The 22,193-nt window shown below is 44.1% G+C and overlaps 3 protein-coding genes across 16 annotated transcripts in view; 1 reads left to right on the top strand and 2 right to left on the bottom strand.

The window, feature by feature from the left end:
• Positions 1 to 6,699, bottom strand: part of mark2b (MAP/microtubule affinity-regulating kinase 2b) — a 30,279-nt gene extending 23,580 nt beyond the window's left edge. For 10 of the 11 annotated variants that reach the window (XM_061764417.1, XM_061764418.1, XM_061764423.1 and 7 more), the window contains exon 1: positions 5,398 to 6,698. In XM_061764417.1, the coding sequence (XP_061620401.1) occupies positions 5,398 to 5,448 (51 nt within the window). In that variant the 5' untranslated portion in view covers positions 5,449 to 6,698. Of the gene's footprint in view, positions 1 to 5,397 lie in introns of all 11 variants that reach the window. The other variant, XM_061764425.1, reaches the window with a different exon arrangement.
• A 1,118-nt stretch (positions 6,700 to 7,817) lies between these two features.
• On the bottom strand, positions 7,818 to 18,430 carry gba2 (glucosidase, beta (bile acid) 2). Of its 4 annotated transcripts, none has more exons than XM_061764413.1 (17): positions 17,589 to 18,412; positions 15,341 to 15,432; positions 15,120 to 15,235; positions 14,745 to 14,963; positions 13,936 to 14,175; positions 13,744 to 13,846; positions 13,501 to 13,654; positions 13,297 to 13,422; positions 12,581 to 12,765; positions 12,389 to 12,493; positions 12,196 to 12,303; positions 11,621 to 11,772; positions 11,414 to 11,520; positions 10,375 to 10,517; positions 9,960 to 10,075; positions 8,760 to 8,951; positions 7,818 to 8,400 (listed from the first exon to the last, which is right to left on the bottom strand). In XM_061764413.1, exons 1-17 carry the CDS (start codon positions 17,780 to 17,782, stop codon positions 8,182 to 8,184), a joined length of 2,571 nt encoding a protein of 856 aa, XP_061620397.1. In that variant the 5' UTR covers positions 17,783 to 18,412; the 3' UTR covers positions 7,818 to 8,181. The 4 variants fall into 4 exon arrangements, 3 of the variants coding, with proteins under 3 accessions (XP_061620397.1, XP_061620398.1, XP_061620399.1); XR_009786919.1 differs by lacking the exon at positions 7,818 to 8,400 and adding an exon at positions 9,128 to 9,281 and having other exon boundaries at positions 8,816 to 8,951; positions 17,589 to 18,430; XM_061764414.1 differs by lacking the exon at positions 7,818 to 8,400 and having other exon boundaries at positions 8,816 to 8,951; positions 9,960 to 10,071; positions 17,589 to 18,428.
• A 67-nt stretch (positions 18,431 to 18,497) lies between these two features.
• Positions 18,498 to 21,672, top strand: rgp1 (GP1 homolog, RAB6A GEF complex partner 1). Its single transcript, XM_061764428.1, has 9 exons — positions 18,498 to 18,886; positions 19,031 to 19,146; positions 19,331 to 19,464; positions 19,546 to 19,629; positions 19,708 to 19,857; positions 20,596 to 20,742; positions 20,814 to 20,941; positions 21,046 to 21,223; positions 21,331 to 21,672. Exons 2-9 carry the CDS (start codon positions 19,031 to 19,033, stop codon positions 21,552 to 21,554), a joined length of 1,161 nt encoding a protein of 386 aa, XP_061620412.1. The 5' UTR covers positions 18,498 to 18,886; the 3' UTR covers positions 21,555 to 21,672.
• The last annotated feature ends 521 nt before the right edge of the window (positions 21,673 to 22,193 follow it).

Raw genomic sequence — 22,193 nt, 5'->3', positions numbered from 1 at the left:
TGCGCAAGCTTTTTTTGCAAAGTACTCCCCATGATAAAAAAAAGAGTAAGGATTGGACTGACATTACAAAAGCCAAACACTTATTCAAAGAAAGACATGGTCTCTTTCTTTGGTACGCAGCTGGTTCCAAGACATTTCTCAAATCTAAATTATATGTTTTATCCGATTTTGATCAATTTAGCTTTGCTAAGGCACTATATAACCCATTCAGAGACACTTTTTCATTTTTACAGTTACATTTGTATTGCAAAACATACCGTTACTGTGACAGGATTCAAGTTATACAGTGATATGAACTTTAGGCCGTATCGCCCAGCCCCAGCTGGCATAACTATTTAGCTGGCCAATCATGCTAACAACAATAACATTGATCCACTTCAAGTTCTTTTCCATGGCAACCCACGAGACACAAAGGCGTCGTGGCGGAGAGGGAAGTCTCCGCTCCTCTAAAGGCAGGTCAACAGTGTGCTGCCACACCTACCACTCCACTCAACTGGAAAGGCTTGTTTTACTCTGCACTCTTTTAGACAATCCTATACACACACACAAATACATACACAAACACACCACAGGCACAGTGCCACACTGAAGCACCTGTTCATGCAGCGATTAACAGGGCTGCTGACGCAGCTCATTCAATTAAAATGTCGTTCCAGTCAAGTGAAACACAAACTGAGTGTGTATCTGAAGGAGGGCTACTGTGTGCGCTGGTGAGAACAAGTATGAATGTTCTCACATGTGCGCATGTGTGTGAGAGGTAGGTTCTCTGTTGCTAGGACCCCAGCTAGCTGTCTGTCTCCCTCTCTGCTCTTCTGCCTAGCGACTGCGCTGCTAAAGGAGAGAGGCGGAATTTACGGTTTCCTGGGCGGATCGGCGACGGGTTCGCTACGGATCGTCACGCTCGCGCGATGACTCATTCGACGGGAGCATGAATGAGGAGCGCCGCAAAAAAAAAAGGAAAAAAAAACTGAGGCAAATGCCTCAGTGTCTTAAACAGTTTGAACTTTTGCCGTAATCTGTTCAGTAGCTTGTTTTACGAGTTTTATTCGATCCGTGACCAGGCTCAGAACTATCAAATCAATTTTCCCCATTGAAATTATTTCAAATGCCATTAATCCGCTCCAGTACCCCCAAAAAACAAAATGTTTTAAAACTAGAATAATACCACTATACTGTAGAATTAAAAAAAATAATAATAAAAGAGAAAAGAAAGGTTTTATCAAGTGTAATCAAGCCGAAAGTCACAAACACTAGTATTCAAGTGTTGATGTGTACCTTTAAGAGCCGTGGCCATGTGAGTGGCGTCAGAAACTCCAGCTCAGATTGGCCATTTAGCGCTTAGTTCTACACGGCTGTTCCTTTTGGGACAACATTGCCGACGAGGACCTCTCAAATAAAGAAACGACTAGTTCAAGCCATGCCGCCAGCGTGCCAGGCTAGCGTGCGACTTCCCCAAACGCTGAGATGAACGATGACGTCAGGTGCAGACCTGTATTTCGAGCTCCATTTGTCTCTTTCAGAAGACACGGGAGAACATTGTCGAACAGGAAATACCGTATTTCCTCAAACACGGACACTAAATAGTGAACTGCTGAGCTCATTTGAACTTGGCTGCCAACTGCATTGCTCACCAAAACAGCAGCACCAAACCATACAAACAGTCTCTACACGGTATTATATATGATCTTACCTTATGTGGCGAGAATACATTTTAATATACCACTAAAATTGTTACATATTATTCCAAAAATGCCCAATAGACACCTACCCCTATGTGCTGTTGAGAAAATAAATACACACCCCTTTCGGTACCCGATTCTTTGTAGGGAGCCAGTCAGTGAATGGTCTATCGTTAGACCGTGAAAATATTTCAAATGGTCAGTATTACCCTTTTGTATTGTAATTATCGTTAATTAAAGAAAAATGTCAACCTGAACATTGGTCATCGTAAAATAGTGTGAATATGTTACGTCAACGATGAAAACATTATTGTGAGTTTTACACAGACGTGTCTAATTTAGAATTGATTTTGCTTTGTTCTAAACACGAGGACCACAAATATTGTTTGGACAGTATATATGTCTGGAACTCGAAGAATTTGTGGTGAATGGAGTTTGAGAAACTAGCTAGTACAAACCGGTACTTGTTGCATGATCACAATGGACAAAAACAGGGAAAATAAAACAGAACAACCATTGACTAACGCATTATCCAATAAAATCCAAGACCTGCTTATCCAGGCCTAAGACAAACTTTTAGATGGATGGGCAAAATTGGCATCAGTGGTCATAATTCAACCAAAAGCCAAAGCTCCCCGCCATTGAGTTGAGTTACTTGCTGATGAGGATATGGCAGTTGAAATAAGACGAGAGAAGAAGACGCTTAGCACCACAGAGAAGGTTCAGGTAGTGAAACAGCAGTACAGAGGTCTGCCAACTACCCAAAGCGCAGTGAATTCAGTGACCTGGGGGTGGAACGTGAGGCACACTCTGCCAATGCTATCAAACTTGGCAACCAGGTATCTCGCTATGCAAGCATCCTCCCCACCTTCAGTGTTTTTTTCCCCTACTACTGCGTACACCATTACCCAGTAGGGCGCTTGTCTGTGTCCTGAAAAAGCAGACTTTTTTTTTTTTTTTAAAGGAAAATTTGCTGAGTGAGAAGGTCCACAGTACAGCAGTGAGAATTAGACACTGACTTCAGCACTGGCAATTATTTGTAGTTCATTATTCTTATGCAAGAAAACTGCTTGGACTGGAAAAATATCAAAGGTGGACAACAAAACTCAAGATTAGTACTGGAATGTGTAATGTCATTTTTTTTGTTAGAATTAAAATAAAATTGGTATCTGAAAAAGTATTGTTCAGGAAGTGAAGCTATCGGTATTGGTACCGGTACCGAAAATGTTTTATTGACACCTACACCTAAGTGTGGTAAAATATCCCATCCCAGTTGCGCCGTAATCTCCGAGGATCACCCAAATTGCTCCTTCCTGTGTTTGGCCATTCTTTGATTTGGTATCTGGGACTTCCTCATCATTGGATGGATTTGCAAGCTCTGTACGTACCTTTGTCGCCCATGAATCAAAAGAATTTTTGAAGCACTACCAGTTAAAGCCACAGCAAAACTCTGCCTTGTTTACATTCTGATTGGTCCAAAACCTGGAATTCTCTTAAAACACATTTGTCAAGGAAACGTTCAATGATCAAGTTGACACCAGAAGTCATTTGTCTCAGAAATGAATACAAAGAATATATTTTTCAGACTCCTTGGCCTTGGCTCATGTTCTGTATCAGAATACATTTTCAACACATTTATATTACATACAGGACATTTGGATCCAAGGCTGTGCATTTTGTGTTTCAGACCTTGCAACATTGTAAAATTCAAGCACCAACGCCTTCTGCTCTCATATTCTCAAACAGTTTACCAGAGCTGCGAGTAAGTCACGTAACTTTAAAACTTGTCTACGCTCATCGCATCTGGCGCAACTTTAAAACTTCTAAATTATCTGTCAGGACAATTCTGTAGTTCAAAGAACATCCCCCCAGATGTGCACTGCTCGCACTAACAACCTGGCTGCGAACAGAGTTGTTGGAAACAGTCAGTGTTTCCAAGTTTTATTTTGTGCCCCCTCTATGATTTATCTACGCAAAGGGGGAATAATAGATGAAATTGAGATTTTTGTGGGAAAAAGAGATTTCGCTTCGTATGCTGTAGCTTGTCTTTAGCGCTGGCAGCTAGCAGGACAATGGTGAACCGAAATGCTTCCCCCTCGCTTGAAATGTATTATGGTCACGAGGCCCACAGCTGTTGAACATTTTTAGAATCAAGTACTCTACTGATTATCCCATCAATGAATCGATTAAAAATTGACTTTGCATTATTCAACACAATAACATCTGCATGTGAGAGCCAGGTATTATTTTTCTCCACTCGTGGTTGCCATTCTAATGCTCTACTGTAGTATCTGTGACTTTCTAAGTGTGTATGCTTTGAAAAGGTGGGCTTGGTCGCTATATATAATTGATAACCGATGATGATATTTTGAAATTACAATGGAAAAGGGGATCATTTGTTACAATATAACAGAGAGTTAATGTAAGACCAATGCAAACGAAAAAAGCCTGGACTCTCATAACACTCGAGTTAAAAATATCCGCATTTATGGAGACATCTTTCCGGGTTCAAGTTACATCACAAAAAAAATTAATAAATAAACAGCGCTGACGCCTCTCTATACATGACCTTTATAAGAGGTTGTTACACGTACTTTTACTAGTTTGTGTGGCAATAATACAGAATTAGAGCAAGCAGATGACCAGAAACAGGGCTTAAATAAAAAATACTAACAAATGGGCTCATCATATAAACCACTACTATTGTAAACCTACTATTACGTTTTCCATAAAAGTGATTATGATTCAGTTGCTGGCTTGGTCTGTAACAAATGTTGATCATTGTTTTCCAAAGAAAAAGCAGATGTAAATTGCAAATGTCTCATTCTGATTAAACACAAAATAAAAGTAATCTGCTTTCATGAAGATTCATGAAGGGCAGCCGTGGCCCAATGGTTAAGATCATCGCCTGCCACCGTGGGGGACATAGGTTCAAAACCCCGACTGGACCATCCGCCAACATCCCCCGGACTCACGACTGTGGTGTCCTTGAGCAAGACACCGATACCCCGAAATGCTCCCCGGGTGCTTCAGCTGCCCCCTGCTCCAGTGTGTTCCACTAACATGTGTATGTGTTCGCTGTGATGGGTTAAATGCAGAGAACAAATTTCGTGCGCACGCATGCATGTTCATGACAATAAAAGATGATTCTTCTTCTATTCTTCTTCATGAAGGACTATAGAAAAGAGAGAATATTTATATTTGAGAGGCTGAAATCAGATGATTTGGATACAATCTCCAAATTATTCGTTGGTCAGAATAGCTGTCCGTTAATTTGATGATCGATTAGTTGTTGATTAGGCTAATGGTTTAATTTTGACACCTTCACACATGGCTACACCATAAACACAAACAGTGCAGCTCAGCCTCTGGCTACGGACGCTTTCCCTTCCGATATACTTTTGGCACGACGTCAAAACTCAATTGGATATCCAAGCAGTTTGAAAGAAAACTAGCACTGTGCAAATGAAACCTCCAGCTGCATTTAAAGTGACTTTCAAATAACAAATGCCACCAGACTGGTCAAACTGTTACAGTCTGGCTCCTTCAATTCCTAAAAAGAATTCAAACCAATTGATGTTGCATATTCCAAAAATGACAAAGTATTGATGAGTCACTTTCCTAGAAATGAAAGATCAGTACCAATTTAAGTGAAATTGTGTGCACTTGGGATGTTTGACTATATCAATATTTTGTACAAAAGTTGATGTGATCTTACCTGCCCAGAGGAATTTTCAATGACTTGCACCAGTGGGGTCCTTGTTGACATTTTGGATTGACTTGACGAGGGTTGTTTGTTGCAAAAAAGGCTCAGAGGAGCAGTGACCCCCACCTCCCCCCCAAAAAAACTATATTCAGTGGCTTTTGTACATTTAAGCTCGATGTGGGTACAAATCTCGCCCCAAAATAAAAATTAGAAAAAGAGCCCCGGTGCTAGCAGCACGTCAAATAGCCCGTGAATCAACAAGTTGGATCCCACATCGGCGGCTAGCACACTTAGCCCGCTAGCTTGTCAACCGCACGTCCCATGTTTGTCAACAATAAAAATAAAGAATGTCACAATGGAGACTTCGGGTTGATTTTTACCATTTCAAAAAGTCGGTGGCGACGAAGGAAGAACAAAAATGGCTAATGGGGCTGCATTAACAAGACAAGTTTCAACTAGGTGACTAGCATGCTAAAGCCAGTACAACGCCGAGCGAATAGACGACAATCCTCAAAACTAAGATTGTCATCAGGGCTTGTGTTTTTATTTGCTGTGGGTTTTTTTCAGACAGTTCCTTCCTTGGTGTGGGGGGAGAAAAAAAAAGCAGGTCGGGGAAAACAAACTTTCAGGCCGAAGTTATTCCCAGCGAGGTCCCTGTCCCGACCTTGCCAACTCACACGAAACAATCGTCCCCGGCGAGATATCCAGGGTGGGGTATCCGACGAATAAAAGCGCCACTGTGGAAAACCATAACATGGCCCAGTTGAGAATTATTTGTTCGGATGTTTTTTTGTTGTTTTGGGGTTGGTTTTTTAGCCCATCGAGCTAGCCCGACTTGCCTTCAAGGCGGAGCTAACTAGGCTAGTTCGCTTAGCCGCTAGCGCTCCAGCGGCCACAGGCGGCGGCGGAGGAGGAGGAGGAGGAGGAGGAAAAGACCCCGGTGCCACACAAGCGAGCCACCAAAGTCCAAAAATCCACCAAAGCCAGCGGCGCCCTGGCGTCTCTCGCGTTCATAGGAATAATAAAGTCGTTCACCAGTACCGCACTGCACTGCGGTGTGGCCGATATCTACCAAGCCCCAGTCCCCGACGATGATGACGATGGTCCACCAGCAGCTTGGCCGACTGCCTGGATTTTGAAATCAGGTTGTACGATCCATCATCGATGGGACTGTCGATTCCAGGGACGAGTCGGGGGTAGCCAGGCGACGAGCTGCGACCGAATGCGGTCTAAACGCAGCAGCCAGCCCTCATACCGGAACAAGCTCGCGGCAACATGGCTGCTTGCACCACCACCGAGACACAACCGGAGGGAGGGAGGGAGGGAGAGAGAGAGCGAGCGAGTTCGGCTTTCCTCGGCTCCTTCCGGGAAGCCCATCGGCCACAGTCCCCATCCCTCTCCATTCTGAGTAGGCCAAAAGCAAGCATACATTGAAAAAAGAATTAATAAGCTTGTTACACCTGCAGATTTATTCTTGGTATCTTTTCCTCCCTGTGGCCGCCTTCCTTCCCGCAGACCCACTTTAGATTCATGCATCCTTACTTGCTCGACTTAAACCTCCTTTTCTACCCTTCCATCCATTCCACCCTCCTTCCTTTCCTCACACCCACTTTGTATTCATGAGTCCTTACAGCCTTCTTTTCTTCGCTGAAACCTATTTTTCTGCATTTAGATGTCTAAACTCATTGAAAGAAAGGAAGAAAAAAAAAGGTGGATGCAATGCAAAATGTTCACAATGACAGGATGTGGCATAATGGCATTCAAAAAAAGACAAGAGGGGAAATGAAGTGTCTGCATGTTCGTGTGCGGTTTGTTTGGGATGAATAGGAGAGCTGATGTTTGATCAAACCCACCGATAACATATTTTGCTTTTGTTGGATCATCCCAATACCACCAATGTGCTCTGAAAGCTCATCAAACGTGCCGCAGTAAAAAGATCCAATTTCACTTAATTGGTCCAAAAATGATTTATTTACCACAAATAACATATCTTTGTTCATCTATCTATGCAATCAACATATAGTGACAGGCAAAACAATTAAAAGGTTTTCCACTAGATGGCAGAAAGTACACGATTAACCTGTGTTTCCGCTTTTGTGACATTCTTTGCGTAAAATATGAGCCTAGGCTCAATAAAGGTTGGGAAACACTACGTCAGTGATTCGCAAAGTGTGATACATAGACTCCATCTTGTAGCAAATTTGTACTTTTAATTCAGTGAAAACCACTGCTGTATTTTTGATGACTGCTACACGACAACAATATGTTAATGCTGGCCATGGTACATGGTGTGAAAATTTTGAGCACGTTATAGAAATGCTAAGGAGAATATGAGCGCTTGTCGCCCTCTGCTGCACGCATGCTCGTATTACAATCGTGAAAAAACTAATGGCTTGTGATGAAAGACGTGTCAAACACAAAACAGGCATATATACTCCTTGACAGTCATTTATTCAGGATGATTGTCATAAGTGTGCGTGTACGAAAACATTTAGGACTGCAGCTACGTTGATATAAGCTAACGTGCAATAAGGCCGCAAATTCTGTATTACAAAAAAAAATAAAAAATGGAGAACGTGTTTCGGTAACTGCTCAATTTACAAGCACCTGTAATAAGAAAAAGATAAATGACGTGTGAAAATTGACAAGGTGTCGGAACACACTGGTTACGATTTGACACCACCCGGCATCGCAAAGATGGAAGGAAAAACAGAATTCAAGTAACGCTATGACCTGCAGGCTGCAGACAAACCTAACGGATCAAAGTTGGGATTTCCAAAGGGACCTCGGCGGAGCTCATTGACGTGCACCTTCTCCGCTCCCCGTGTGGCGACCATCGCGCGACCGGTTAAGAGCCAGCTGCATGGCCCAGATGCTGAGCGGCCTCATGTACGCCAGAGAGCGGTAGATGGCCTTCTCGCAGTAAGCTTCGGGCGTCTGGAAGGCCATGCCCAGCCTCTCCCACACCGTGCGGTAGCAGCCCTCTGCCGTGCGCATGCCTTCAGACAACATACCCTGAAGGGGGGCGGGGGGAGAAAAACAAAAAATATCGGAAAGGTTTTCAACAGGGGAAGTAAATAAAAACAACCGAGATCATGTTGATGAGAAGAAAACTGGTTAGGGAGGCCGCAAGATAAGTCCTGGCTGTTTAGAACATGTGACAATAATCTCCCATCTGCTTCATATTTCTGGGCGGCAAGATGGAAAACATGTCTTACAAAGGAAAACATTCAAGCCTGGCTAAAATCTCCTACACACATCAGATCAAGTCAATTAGGAAATCAGTTCAACGCTAAACCAAACAAGGGAGTCTTGAACCTCAACTAAAATTCAACTAAAGTACAGCAACTAAGTGCAGTATTTGTACTTTTTACCTCGTGGATCATGGTGGCGGCCAGTCCGTAAACTACGCCGATCCAAACCTCGTCGGACTGGACGCTGGAGCGGTCGGCCACGCCCTCGGGCCGCATGCCGTTGACGGCGCCCATCTGACCGCCGCCGAAGCTCATCACATTCAAGTCGAAAACCGTTTGGAGTGCGGCCCGGATGTTTTCTTTGGGAAAAACCTGGATGGCAAGATCTCGCATGACATCATTAAATTGGACATTTTGATGTTGTCATTTTTCAACTTCGGCTCTTCAAATCTATAAATAATGATATAATGCTTATATCCAATTTGACTTTTTGGCTCTATCATGGTCACTTTTGGCAAATTGAAACCCATGAAAACTATTCATTATACCATTTGGGTCCAATGGCTTTCAGTGGTATTGAGAACATAACGTGGTTCCTTCTGATGTGCCTGCCTTGGCCACCTAGGGGCAGCAGTGAGGCGTCATTAGAATCCCACTTGAGTCCTCGGCAGTCCTGTCTGATTGCAGCGGGGTGTGTCCTGCCTAGAAGTCATGTGGGATTCATATTACCACTTCATTGAGATCTCAAACTCCTCTCTCATCTCATCCGTACGGCACAAATATTAGCCGTTCTACGAAGAGGATAAAGAATATGACTGAGTACTGTTTTATTGTCTGTCTACATGTTGCGGCACCATTTGTGTTCAATGTGTTGATTAAAGGGTTAAGCAGACATCAATTAGCATTAGCACGAAGTTCGCAGGCTGAAAGGCTATCTGCTTGTTTTAAATACACAAAGTGTAATTCTCTTTGTTTTATGTTAAATTAGACAGTAAACTTCAACATGGAGTGCCATTAAACAGCACAAAGCCATTTTTGTTTTTTTTTGAGGAATTGCTCACTATTGGCCAAACTGCTGCATCGTGTAACCACACAGCGCTCGCATCTCAAGTCTGTTCGAGTAAAAGCAAAAAAAAAAAAAAAAAACATTGGGTTACTCGTATCTTCAGGCACAACTGTACTTTTGAATTTAACTGCTCAAAATGTGCAAACACTGAGTACCATCTAAGTCCTCAAACGTGGCGATATAGTGATCAACTGTTTTCCACCATTTCAAACAACAACAAGGCCTGACAAAGTTTATTACATCTGGGAACTGTTTTAATCATGGGAAAAAGAAAAAAAAAAGTCTCATTTGATGTCTCGCGTAAAGTTAGTTACCTGGAAGTCTCCTTCTCCGAGGCCAGACGCTCTCAGGAACCATTGGCCGGCGCACTGGTCGGACATGACACTGTTCGAAAGGTCTCTCCCACTGCTGTCGTAGTTGTAATACCTTCCTAAATGTAATGGGCAAAGTGCACGCATCATTTAAGGGCTGGTCACAAAAAAGTCGCCTTAATCGAGATGTAAACAGCTGGCCCAATACAAAAACATGTCCATACAAAACATAAATAGATTTTAGGATAATGTAAGATGAATTTGGCATTATAACAGTGTGTTGGGATCAGTTTGGGGTATATTTAGGGTTTAAAGTATTATTACAGGCACTTATAAATACTTTTAGGGCAGGCGACCACCGGGGATTATTCCCTAAATCCCTGGGAATAGCGAGGGTTCGCTGGATGTTGGGTTTTACCGTTCCACAGTAGTTTATCAAAAGCGACGCTGCCTCTGTCTAAGATGTCTCTGTAGTGCTGCTGCGCCTCCTCGTTGTCGACCAGGCTGGCCATTTTGCACATGACGCACAATGACGCCAGCCACAGCCCGCCACAGTACGCACTGCAACGTAGAATGGGACAGTGAGGGTACAAACAAACCACGCAGGCGACATACAACGAATCTCAAATTAAGTTTGAGTCTCAGTCCAAGCTGGAAAATCCCCAAGTTCCTGTTTTTGTCAGGAGTCATGCTTTTCCTATCATGGTTTCCTTCCCTTCATCCCTCCTCCCAGCTGTCCAGTGCGGACACCAAGCCAAAGAATATAAAAGTGTTCCCCTATAATCACGCTTCATCCTCCGTGCCCCCGCTACTATGTATCGCAGATTTCTTGTGGAACATCGCTATCCGTCTGTTTTGGAAATTCCTGCCACGTCGCCGAAATCTGCGGTTTACAGCGATTGTTTTAAGTTATTAATTGTTCCCACAGACCAGAGATAATATATGCCTTGTGTGTGAAAGTAGCAGTTGTTTGAGGTTTCTTATTACCATAACAGCTATGCTAATTTCCTATAGCACGGCTATGGCATTTTGCATTATGTGTTAGCATTAAACTAACAGGGTTTCTTCAGAGGGATTTAGATGCGTAGCGTAGCTTCAATAGTGTTTAAATATACAACTTTTCATTCTCTTTTGTTTTATGTCAGTTAGACAATAAATTGTCCTGGGAGTGACAATAGCTTGAAGCAAGCACGCTGTGTATCTTATTTGGAGAACTGTGCGAGCAAGTGAAAACACCAGGGGCGGGCTCTTAAAAGGTACATATCTAACACACAGACACTACAATATGTACACCATTTTCCAAACATTTTATGCTTGCCAAAATATTGTTTCCACATAAGTTCGGTTTAAAATATATATATATGGTCTCTCTTTCACCCTATAGCGAAAGGGTCTGGAATACACTATTAAAATTCACTTAAAACTTCAAGTTAACCATTTAAGAAGTCTCCTCTGACCTTGGTCCAGTTACTGTCCAGCCGTCATAAGTCTGGTCAGCGAAGCCAGAGTTCTCGATCAGGCCGTCTCCATCCAGGTCAAACTTCAGCTCCGACTCCATCACTGCCTAGCAGACCAAGCACAGGGAATACTAACCAGCCCCTCAGCCAGCAGTCTTCACAGTGGTTTAAAAAAATAAAAATAAAATAAAATAAGGTCAGTTGTACCTGGCAGATGGGCCACATGTCCCGCAGATACTGCCCGTCCTGCGTCAGGTGATAGTCCCTGTAGACCTGCAGGACAAACTTCAGGTTCAAGTCCTTCCAGTAGGCGGTGTCGTGAATGAGATAGGCGTTCACTCTTTGCCACGGCTCTTCTTCTACAAAAAAAAAAGACAGCAATGCAAGTGACGGCCAACCTTTCTTTTACATTAGAAAAATCCCACGGCACACAACAAAAAAATACACAAAAAGTGAAGGGTTCAAATGCAAAAGCAGAAATCAAAATTTTTTGTGAATTGACCAAAATGATTTTTTTTTTTTTTTATCCAGTAGAATACAGTTCAGTTGTCTTAAGTTTTAATCTTTTAGACCTGTTTGTTTTCAAACATTTATTTGTGTACATTTTTTATTCACCTTATGTGCAATGCATTTTAATTGCCTAATTATTTAAGCACAGTTTTTATAGTTCAGCACAGTGTTCACGGTGGCCTACTACGCTAGTGTATTTTAATGTTGGTACTCTGTACAGAACGTTTGCGAAACACTACTTTAAGTGATCGCACAGCCCTCCTTCAGTGTACCTGGATCTCCGATGTCGTGAGGCACCACATTTTTGGTCTTGACCGCAGCGCACTTGCCGCTCATCAGATGCGACCTCTCAGTTAAATCCTGCTGAACTACACTGCCAGCTGAGGGGAGATTCAAATTAGGGAAATTGAGTCAAATTTTACCCCCACCACCTCCCACACACAAAAGAAAAAAGAAAAATCATACCAATGTCATATTGCACACTCAAGGCAAGTTTGGGCCAAAGCATGATAAGTGCAAAAGAAGCATAGAAGTGCACGTCGTACGTGTTGTACATTCTGTACTCTTGACCTGAGAGACAAAACGAGCGCATGACACATTTAGCGCACACGGAAGTGGCTTTAGTGAATGAAAGTGCATTCATTACGTTACGTTTACCTTCGAGGTAGGCGAAGCGGCCGTACTCTTTGATGATGGCCGGCTGAGCGGGCAGGCCGCCGTCTTCGCTGCGCACGCCGCCGCTGACGTCGGCGTCCTCCTGCAGCTCCGTCCATACCGTCCCCCCGTCGGCCACAAAGTACAGCTCGTTGAACAAAGCCGACTTGTACCAGGAGGGGAGGGAACTACAGGTACAATATATTACAAATGTTTATTGGCTTAATTTGCCAAATGCGCCGCCATATTACAGACATTTAAACTGGCAGTGGTGGGCTATATACAGCAAGACATTGTTGCTGTAATTAAACAGATTTTTCAGCTATCCGTACTTTACTTGAGTACAACGGGGCCTTAACTGGTATCTAAAACCTTCTTTCCGTATTGAAATGCCATGAAGCTGTTCCAACCCCCATAAAACACAAGGGGGGGGAAAAATGTAACATGATCTTATTAAGAAAAATAACACTACAGTAGAAAAGACAATTAAATAGAAATGAAAAAAATATATAAAATATTGCGACATTTCATTTGCTAGTTTCATTTGCTCGTCTATGGCGTTTTGCATTGTGCGTTAGCTTTAAGCAAGAAGACTTTCATTCATTTTGCATTAATCCACAAGTACTGTCATGGCTAAAAACATGTATTTGCTATTTTTCTCGATTACAAAACAGGTGAATCAGCCAAATGATGTGGAGGGGCAACGTCATGTGACGTACCTGTCCTGCAGAATGGTGGCTTGCCACTCCTCAATCTTCTTCTCCCACACTTTGTAGCGCGTCAGGGCGTAGTGACTGAGCGAGGGCGACGCGTCCCCTTCGCTCCCGAAGTAACGAGTGTACCGCCTGGAAGTGAAATCAGATGTCTTGTATTTGACAACGGCAGCAAGGAGACATATTGTATGTTAGTAGTGTCTCCTATACCTGTGGTGCTGCCTCTCTCGAGACCCAAAGGTGATTTTGGGCATGTCCCACGCCAGACAGAACTCCAGGGTGTTTCGGCTCTGAGGCGACACAGAGCAGCCAACTGCCAGCGCCGCTGCCACCTTCTCTCCTTTGGGCGTCGGCGGGCTGGAGCCTGCAGGGGCGGACGGAAAAGACGCATCTTTGGGTTGGTGATTCTCCACCAAAAGAGTGTTACTCTTGCGCTCGATTTGTGACGCTGACCCGTGGGAGAGTCCAGGCGTCCATCAGCGATTAGGTCACTCCACAGGCCACAGCAAGTTCCCTTTGGACTGAACGCAGTCTGATGGCTGACTTCCCTGTTTGGCTTAAAAAAAATAAAAAAATAAATTAAAAAAAATAAAACTTAACTTGGATTTTGCAAGTGCAAAAATCCACTTCAGATAAATATCAAACCTGCTCTGGAGCTCCGATGCATAAAGTGTAAGGGTTCACTGTTGTGGAATGATGCAGCAACACTCCAGACACAGCCTCCCCCTCCTTTTCAAGATGAAATGGTTCATTCCAGTGGCCCCCACCTTTGTCGTCCTTGTGCCCGGACCCATTGACCATCGTGAACATGATGGTGACATCCAGCGCGAAGTCATTCTTGTTCTCCACATCCCAAACGAACACCACCACTGGCAAACAGGAGTCCTGCCAGAAAGCAGATCTTACTTCACGTTTACATTGTCAAGAATGCTGTCATATTTGTTACATTATCGTTTGCCATTTCCCCCCCCCCCCCCCCCGTCAAATTGTTTCATTAAAATGTACTTATTTGTTTTATATTCATTTCTGTCATTAAATAATTTGTTAATGGATTTATTATCAATAAAACTGAAATGTGTACATGTAACATTTTTAAATACATTTTGTAAATAATTGGGTTAGTTATGATTACATTAAAATGAAGACTGTGAATGGATGTTAATGTGAGTTGTTTTTCTATATGTGCCCTGTGACCGAACCCCTGCAGCATCTTGCACTAAATTGACTAAAACAGGATTATTCAGTTAATTGTAAATAATGTCCTGTTTTCGAACAAAGGGATGGGAATTCAAAAATATCCGATTCATGAATTAATCAAAAGAATAATTGACATTAAAATTAAAATAATCGTTAGTTGCACCCTTACCTGGACAAGCAGTATTGAAAATGGATGGATGAATTATGAATAATTCCACTCTATTTTTTTATTAATTAAATAGATTAGGAACACTGACCTGGTAGTCGTGAGGAATGACGGGGGAAACCTGTCTGCAGGTGAGCGTGACGTTTTGCCCCGGCAGGTGGTAGACGGTCCAGGCGCGGGGGTACAGGGCGTGGTAGAAGGCGTACTCGCCGCAGTAGCCCCAGTTCCAGCCTTGCAGCGTCGGGGGGCGCTCTACGGAGAGCACCTGTTGGTAAACCGTTTGTCCCCCGCGACGCAAGCACACAGTAAACTGAGAGAGACAAAAATAACGGCATTTGGTTATTACTTGCAATGTAGATGAGTGATTCCCAATTTTGCTGAGATGCGGTGCAGTTTATTCTCATCACTAGATCTCTCATTGAAATGTGCAGGGTGGATTTATGTTAAATGTTCTTTTCCAGTGTACCTGATCAGCCGCGACAGTCTTGTAGTGATACATGCCGGGGGTGAGCTGCCACCGACAGAACTCGCCCCTCCAACCTCTGGTGATAGTCCCTCCTCCGATACCGCCGAGCGGGGCACCTGCCGAATCGGCGAGGAACTCGAGTTGAGCGGAGAAAAATGCATGCAAAAAAATACGAGAAAATCATTTAAACCGGTTCGACGATAGAGACGGCACGAACCCACCATATATCTGCCGCAAAGGCTGTGCACGAAACATGTCGATGAACGGCGCCTTCCTTTCCACCTGTGTCTTCTTGTACCACCATTTTAGATACCTGGATGAGCACAAATGCATGAGAAATAATCGTACAATAAAAGTCCACTTCTGCTGTATCTACTTATCTGTTGCTTATCTAGTAGAAGCTGAAGCGTATCGCTGCTGAATTGGGGCGACAGGCGGGGTACAGCCTGGGCTGGTCGCCGGCCAATCGCAGATAAATTATTTTCGGACCAATTAAGTGAAATGGAATGATTTCCGCGACACGCCTGATGACCTCTCACAATGTTTGGGAATCACTGATGTAGATGACTCCAAAGGCCGAGGGGGTAGGGGGGGGGGGGGGGGGGGGGGCGACAGGTTGGAGTCAATTAGACACGGGATTGTGAATTTGAATCAATTATCCTGCGAGTGATGGCCAGAGATGCAATAACAGCCCACCCACGTGCCAAGGGATCAGTCGGGACGTTTCACGCGAGGCCGCCTGTTATTCCGCAGGGTCGGTCGGCCGGGGCCACGGACAGGGACAACGATTGTCATCCCGATCTGGATCTAGGACGGCAAGCCACAAACGCTGACCTGAATCCACCCTCCTATGCTCTCTCCTCGAGCAGAGCATCTGAAAAGCAAACCTCAGCGCGAACATACAGGGAAACTGAGGAATACAAACTTATATATACTAACCACGCCCGAGTTAAAGAGCAGATGTTTAAGCGATGTCTTTTATGGATTTATACAGTATACCGGCAGGTCTAAATTTTGAGAGAAAAGAAGAATTGGTAGAGACGGTCCACCACTGAGCAGAGCACGCGTAATGCTTTTGATGGAACATTTTGGGGTTTGAATTTTTGTTCCATTCTCTTTCATGTGTTAAGGGTGAAATTACTGTAACATCTCTGCTAATTTCCATTAGCCGCCGTCTACGGTGTTTCTCATGGTATGTTAGCATTAGCATAGCATGGCTGAACATTTTGGTCTTTAAATGTCCATTTAATTCTCTTTTGTTTTATGTCAGTATACAGTAACCTTCAACAGAGAATGACAAATAAACAGCTTGAAGCTCCTACTCAGGAAGACTTTAAAAGCCTGTTTCAATATGTAGAAAATGGATCTGTTTAAACAGTGGTGGAGTGGCAAAACTTGGCACGAGTGGGGAAAAACTACTTTAAAAATTGTTATTGTGACATGGTCTCTTTATATCAAGATTTTTCGCCTATCACAGGGGGGTTCTGAAATAGTGGGATTACAGAAGTTATTATTCCCACATCGTTGATGTCTATTCACGATATTAACAGGACTGTCTGCCGTGATCTCCCATGGGCGCAGTGCATAAAGTCTGCCTCTTCACACAACCGGCCGCTGGAGCAATAATTAACAAATGTTGCCTTGGCAACTAAAGCCGCCACGCCCTGTGGACAAGGGAGTCTTTTAAGTTTGTCCTCGAGATTGCAACATACACACAGTATACACACGCCTGCCGTTGAACCAGCTTGGGGGCAGCTCCCTGTGTATTTTGCAGGACGCATGGAAATATATCTGCGTGATCATTGCCCAGTGTTTTTGTTGTTGTTGTTCGATACTATACCTGCATAAAGCAACTCGATACCGATACTGAAACGACAACATTAGCATTAGGCTAGCACACGTCTGTTAGATTCATCGATGAATCAATTATCAAAATAATCGTTAATGTCAGTCCTAGTCAATACTTTAGTCGGGCTAGGTGAATAATTGGCTGTTGATTATTTTTAACTTACTGGTCAGAATGATTTTTCTCTTTTAACAATTTTTTAGCGGCTTTCGTAGTTCAAAGCGCATCCTCGGTGACATCCACTAACATCATGGCTGTAAACAAAGAGGAGCTAGGACTTTTCAGACCCCTCTTGCGACTATTTTTCAATAAAAGCGACTGGCGATTTTTACCCGAGGGGGAACATTTCTTGTTGTTGTTGTTGTTGTTTTCCACGGGACATAAAACCCCCCCAAAAAAAGGGCCTGGTAGACGGCAACGGTGATTTACTGAGGCGTTGGAAACTTTTGACCAGAGGTATGTGCTGATGTGTAAGCTGCAAATATTTGGAGGTCACTTGAGAAAAGACCGTGAGCGAGACGGAGTAGCATTACAGACCAGTGAGCCATGCAGTTTGAATTAGAAAAAAATATATAATTCCGAGATTTCATTCGCCCAGCCATACTTTAAAGACATGAAATCACCTGATTCCAAGGCCAGTGTGCTCCACAATGTTAGCCAGGGACACGTCCTTTGCTTGAAAAGGCCTCCTCTTCTCCTTGAACTCATGGGCCAAACAGATACGCCACCCGGCCGTGGGTACCCCATGCCCCATTTCCTTGGGCAGGTACCTGCTCATGAGCTCCGCTGTGGATCTCTCCCCCCAATCTTCAGTCATTTTCAAGTATTTTGTTGTTGCTGCTGCTGCTGTTTTTTTTTTTCTTGCTTCGAGCAGGAATCAGCGTGTAGCTACGAATTGAAGCTGTCACTGAAGTTTGTTTATCACGGAATCAGCGTGATTCCTCTGATACACCAACCGGTTTCCACTCGTTTCTGGGTCAGGGGCGAAAAGCTGATGAAAGCGCCTTTAAGTTGGAGGCCCCAGTGCCATTCTAGAGTTTTTCAAACGCGCATTAGCGACCGTCCTTCTTGGGGCAGCCTCGATGCCGGATGGATGGGGGACACCTAAAATCCAATACAAACACGCTTCTGTCACGTCTCCATTGACCAACACTGGCCTCGAAGCTCCGTGCCTCTCAGCAGCCGGCGAATTTGTACGAACTATCTTGAAATAGCAGCGGAAGCGTTCAATTCCGAGTGGAACTCGACGGGGTGAGCTCGGCCAAAAGGCAGGAAGTCACGACGGTGTCTGACAACAAGCGAGAAACCGAGACCACCACTCGTGGCGAAACCATTTGTAGTCAATAAGGGGGGGTGTAGGAGCTTCTATTCATACTAGTTATCGTTTTCTATCAGCGACTGTGTCCCACCAATGAAGTTTGAAAACGTTTAAAGCCCCGAGGTTAACGGGAACAAATGAGGCATAAGCTGACACCCCATAAAGTTACCATAGCAACATACCGCCTGTAGTGTGCGTGGCCTCTGCCACGCCATGTTTTTTTTTTTTTATGCCCAACCAGAAACAGTTGCTGTAATTCCATCCGTGTTCTGTTTCTCTAAATTAGTTGAAGTGGGATAGAGTTACTATTGCGAAGTTAAAAAAATATTTTTTTAAATTCATAAACTATATTGTATTCTTTCCTTTCACCGTCAAGTTTTTTTTTGTTTGTTTTGGTTTTTTTTCATCCCACGGTTCGGTTTTTGTCGTCCACACGGACACACTTGTTTTGTTTACCCACTGCTAGCAACGGAGGTAAACGATGCTAGGTCCGGATGGAAATCGTTTTTGCGTAGAAACTACGCGGATATATTAAGAGGACATCCCGTTTTAACTTTGTAACTCGGACAAAGGGAACCTAACGAAGACTCTCCGTGGGACAAGGTGTGCGTTTCATTTCCACAGCTGTTATATTAGCTTATCTTAGCTTAGCTTAGCATACTTGTGTGTACAGGCTGCAGTGTAGGATTCTGTTAGCTTGTCCTCTGTGGTTTCATTGGGATTTATCTGTCGTGTTCCTCCATCCAGATGATCGAGGTGGTGGCCTCCATGGCTCGGGGCCCTGTGTTTCTGGCCGGGGAGCTAATGGAGTGTCTCATCACTTTCAGGAACCCCATGACCCACTTCTCCACCTCTGCGAGCAGGTAAATTGGAATCCCGTCACAAATGTTTATAATATTTGTTCCATGAACTTGTATTAATGTATTCACAACAGTCTATTATTTTCATTTTGCAGTGTTTATCTCGGCTGCATTGCTTCCAGTGCGTGTATTAGGATGTTGGATTTTTTTGTCATTTTCCAATTTGTTTTCTTGTATTGTGTCCCAGTGAGATGTTGGCGTGGGCCAGTGCCCAGATCCACTGCCAGTTTCACGCCAGCGAGAGCAGAGTGAGTTTGCCAAGCCGGGGCAGCAAGCAGGACGTCCAGGCCGACAGCGACACAGTCCTCATTCCGAGCAGAGGTCAGTGAGTGAAGACACAAAGGTGTCTTTCTGTATCACGCTGAAATCTAACTCCGGATCTTCCCGTCCGTCTTTCACCAGGAGAGCGAGGCCAATGTGTTCTGGACACGCCACCCAAGATCCTGTTCTGTGACCTGTGTCTGGATCCAGGAGAGAGCAAAACCTGTCAGTCAACGTGCAATTAAAACAAGACTAACTGTTTTTTTTCATTTTTTATGATCCGATCTTGTTTTTTTGCCGCAGATTCGTACAGCGAGGTCGTACCTGCCGACGGCCCTCCCAGTTTCCGCGGCCAGGCCGTGAAGTACGTCTACAAACTGACCATCGGCTGTCAGAGGGTCAACTCTCCCATCAAACTTCTCAGAGTTCCCTTCCGAGTTTTAGTTCTGCAGGGTGAGACCGTTTTTTGAGTTGAGTTAGTTGTGTTCAACTCAACAGGCACAGATTTCACAAGTTAATTTGTGAGTAAATTGAAAGATCATCCTCATTAATTTATTATACAAAGAACCCATTTTTCGCAGGGGAACATGTTCCAGACCCACCCCGTGATAGGTGACAATCCGTGCTATAGAGAGAATATATAAAAAATTTAAAAAAAACACACATTTGAACTCATTAAGTATTTTTGGGCAGAAATGGGAGACAGTCGTATAACATCACTTTATGCAAGCAAAAAGAAGACTCACTCACAAGGTTTCTCCAAATAAGAGGCGAAGCGTGCTTGCTTCAAGCTGTTTATTTGTCACTCCCCAGTTGAAGTTTGCTGTAAAACGAAAGAGCAAAACATTGTGTAGTTAAACACCAAAATGTTCAACCAAACCATAAGATTTCAGCTAAGTCTAATGCAAAACCGGCATAGACGGCTCACATAAATTAGCGTAATTATAAACCTCAAACAACTGCTAATTGAAAACACACGTACTAGCAACACATACAAACAGAGCATACAGAAATACTCACATATATTCTCTCTGCTCTGTGGGATCGAATATTACTGAAACTTAGTAGGGGACCTTCACTGCCTCCTCTTGCACTTAATTACTTAAATATGACACTTTTTGTGACGTTTTGTTTGGTGATGTGCTCTATCCCACAATGTGTAACCGCTATACACTCTGTTCTGATCTCCAGGCATGCCAGAACCCCCATTTACCCAGGATGAGGAAGTTTCCCCCTCGAACCCGTTCCTGGAGGAAGAGGAAGCGAGTCGGAGGGATGCGCGGCCTTTGGAGAGAGCGCTCGACATGCTCATGGTCTCCACGTCGAGACGCTGCCCGCGTGAGTTGTCCTGGCTGCTGTGCAGCGCTACAAGTAAACAAATAGTCATGTCTCAATTTGACCCTCTCCAGACATGTTCAACATCACCAACGTGCGAGGGAAAGTGGCAAAGTTCTGCATCTTCAAGACTCTGTACAGACTCGGGGAGGACATCATCGGCTCGTTCAACTTCTCCGAGGGTGACATTCCCTGCTTACAGGTACTTTCACAGAACAATAATTTTGGCTGATGGGTATTCTGTCTATTACCTTAATGAATAAACAACCATGAAAACAGCTGTTGTCCGTTTCTCTCTTTTGCCAGTATTCCGTGAGCCTCCAGAGCGAAGAGGAGATACGGCAGGAGTACCAGCGGCGTCCCGGCCAGCCTTTCAGCGTGACCGGACACGGACGTCATCTGGAATCGTGCCTGCACACGGCGTCGAGCCACTTCTCCCTCCCCGTGCCCCTCAACGTCACGCCGGGCTTCGGCACGGACATCGGTGAGTCGACGACCGAAGCGAACCATTTCCAACTGGTAATCGAATCGTATTTTGGATCTGAGCCTAAAATTAACTTACGGAAAATCCTGCCTTACGTAACGTTCCAGTGACCCTGAGGTGGCGCCTGCACTTTGAATTCGTCACCGCTCGAGAGCCCGCCGAGCCGCCCGTCGTGCTCCAGAACGAGTCCAAGGCGACGGTGTGGGCCGGCGCCGAGCACGTCGAGGTCGACACCTTCAGCTGGGACCTGCCCATCAAGATCCTGCCCACCAACCCGGCCTTGGCCTCCTACGAGTCGCAGTTCACGGGCACCAACAGCATAAACATTTGACTGTGAACCAAGATGAGCCATTCTAAAGCAACTTTTTCTGGTCTAAATGCTGATTGCTTACCTCACAATGAACATTATATGTTAATACATCCTAATTAAAAGTGTGATTGAAAGTGGATTCTGTATTGTCGTATTATTTACCATAACTTCAGTCTCCATTTCAGTAACTTGGAGCGCAGTGCATGTCTTCCTATAGCTCCCTGACTCTGGAGCTTGGTCAGCACAGAGGCCAGTTATTATTGATTTACTTCAAAATATAAATCTTTGTTCATCTAGCTGTGCCAGTGATGTATATTGGTAGGCACCCCCCACCCCCAGCCCCACACACAAACAAAACAAGAAAACAATTTGAAAATGTCTTTAATAATGAAAATAGCAATCTATAATATTGTACTTTAGGGGGGAAAAAACGATTTAACACTATACCTTCAAACCAAACAAGTATTTAAGCTACAAACAAGTATTTACAAACTGGGGGGAAAAAAAATCAGTTTGCTGATAAGAAGTCCCAAGTCCTAAAATTAAGTCGGACTCGGGTCAAATCACATGACCCGAGTCCCCCACCTCTGGCACTTTCTACTTTGTCCAAATAGGCTCGGAACCTTTTTCACCCTCCGCTGATGACGACAGCGATCGATG

The sequence above is a fragment of the Phyllopteryx taeniolatus genome, chromosome 23, assembly GCF_024500385.1.
Source record: "Phyllopteryx taeniolatus isolate TA_2022b chromosome 23, UOR_Ptae_1.2, whole genome shotgun sequence".
Taxonomy (NCBI): Eukaryota; Metazoa; Chordata; class Actinopteri; order Syngnathiformes; family Syngnathidae; genus Phyllopteryx; species Phyllopteryx taeniolatus.
Note: the sequence above shows the minus strand (reverse complement) of the source record. Positions and strands in the feature narration are given on the sequence as shown.

Bases quoted from the DNA above. Each gene is read 5' to 3' on its own strand.
- gba2 (XM_061764413.1), bottom strand. From the start codon at position 17,782: ATGACTGAAGATTGGGGGGAGAGATCCACAGCGGAGCTCATGAGCAGG. The intron at 15,236-15,340 runs GTGGGTTCGTGC...CCGATTCGGCAG, and splicing joins GCCTTTGCGGCAGATATATG to GTGCCCCGCTCGGCGGTATC. The intron at 13,423-13,500 runs GTATAGGAGACA...TTTCACTTCCAG, and splicing joins CGAGAGAGGCAGCACCACAG to GCGGTACACTCGTTACTTCG.
- rgp1 (XM_061764428.1), top strand. From the start codon at position 19,031: ATGATCGAGGTGGTGGCCTCCATGGCTCGGGGCCCTGTGTTTCTGGCC. The intron at 19,147-19,330 runs GTAAATTGGAAT...ATTGTGTCCCAG, and splicing joins TTCTCCACCTCTGCGAGCAG to TGAGATGTTGGCGTGGGCCA. The intron at 20,942-21,045 runs GTACTTTCACAG...CTCTTTTGCCAG, and splicing joins GTGACATTCCCTGCTTACAG to TATTCCGTGAGCCTCCAGAG.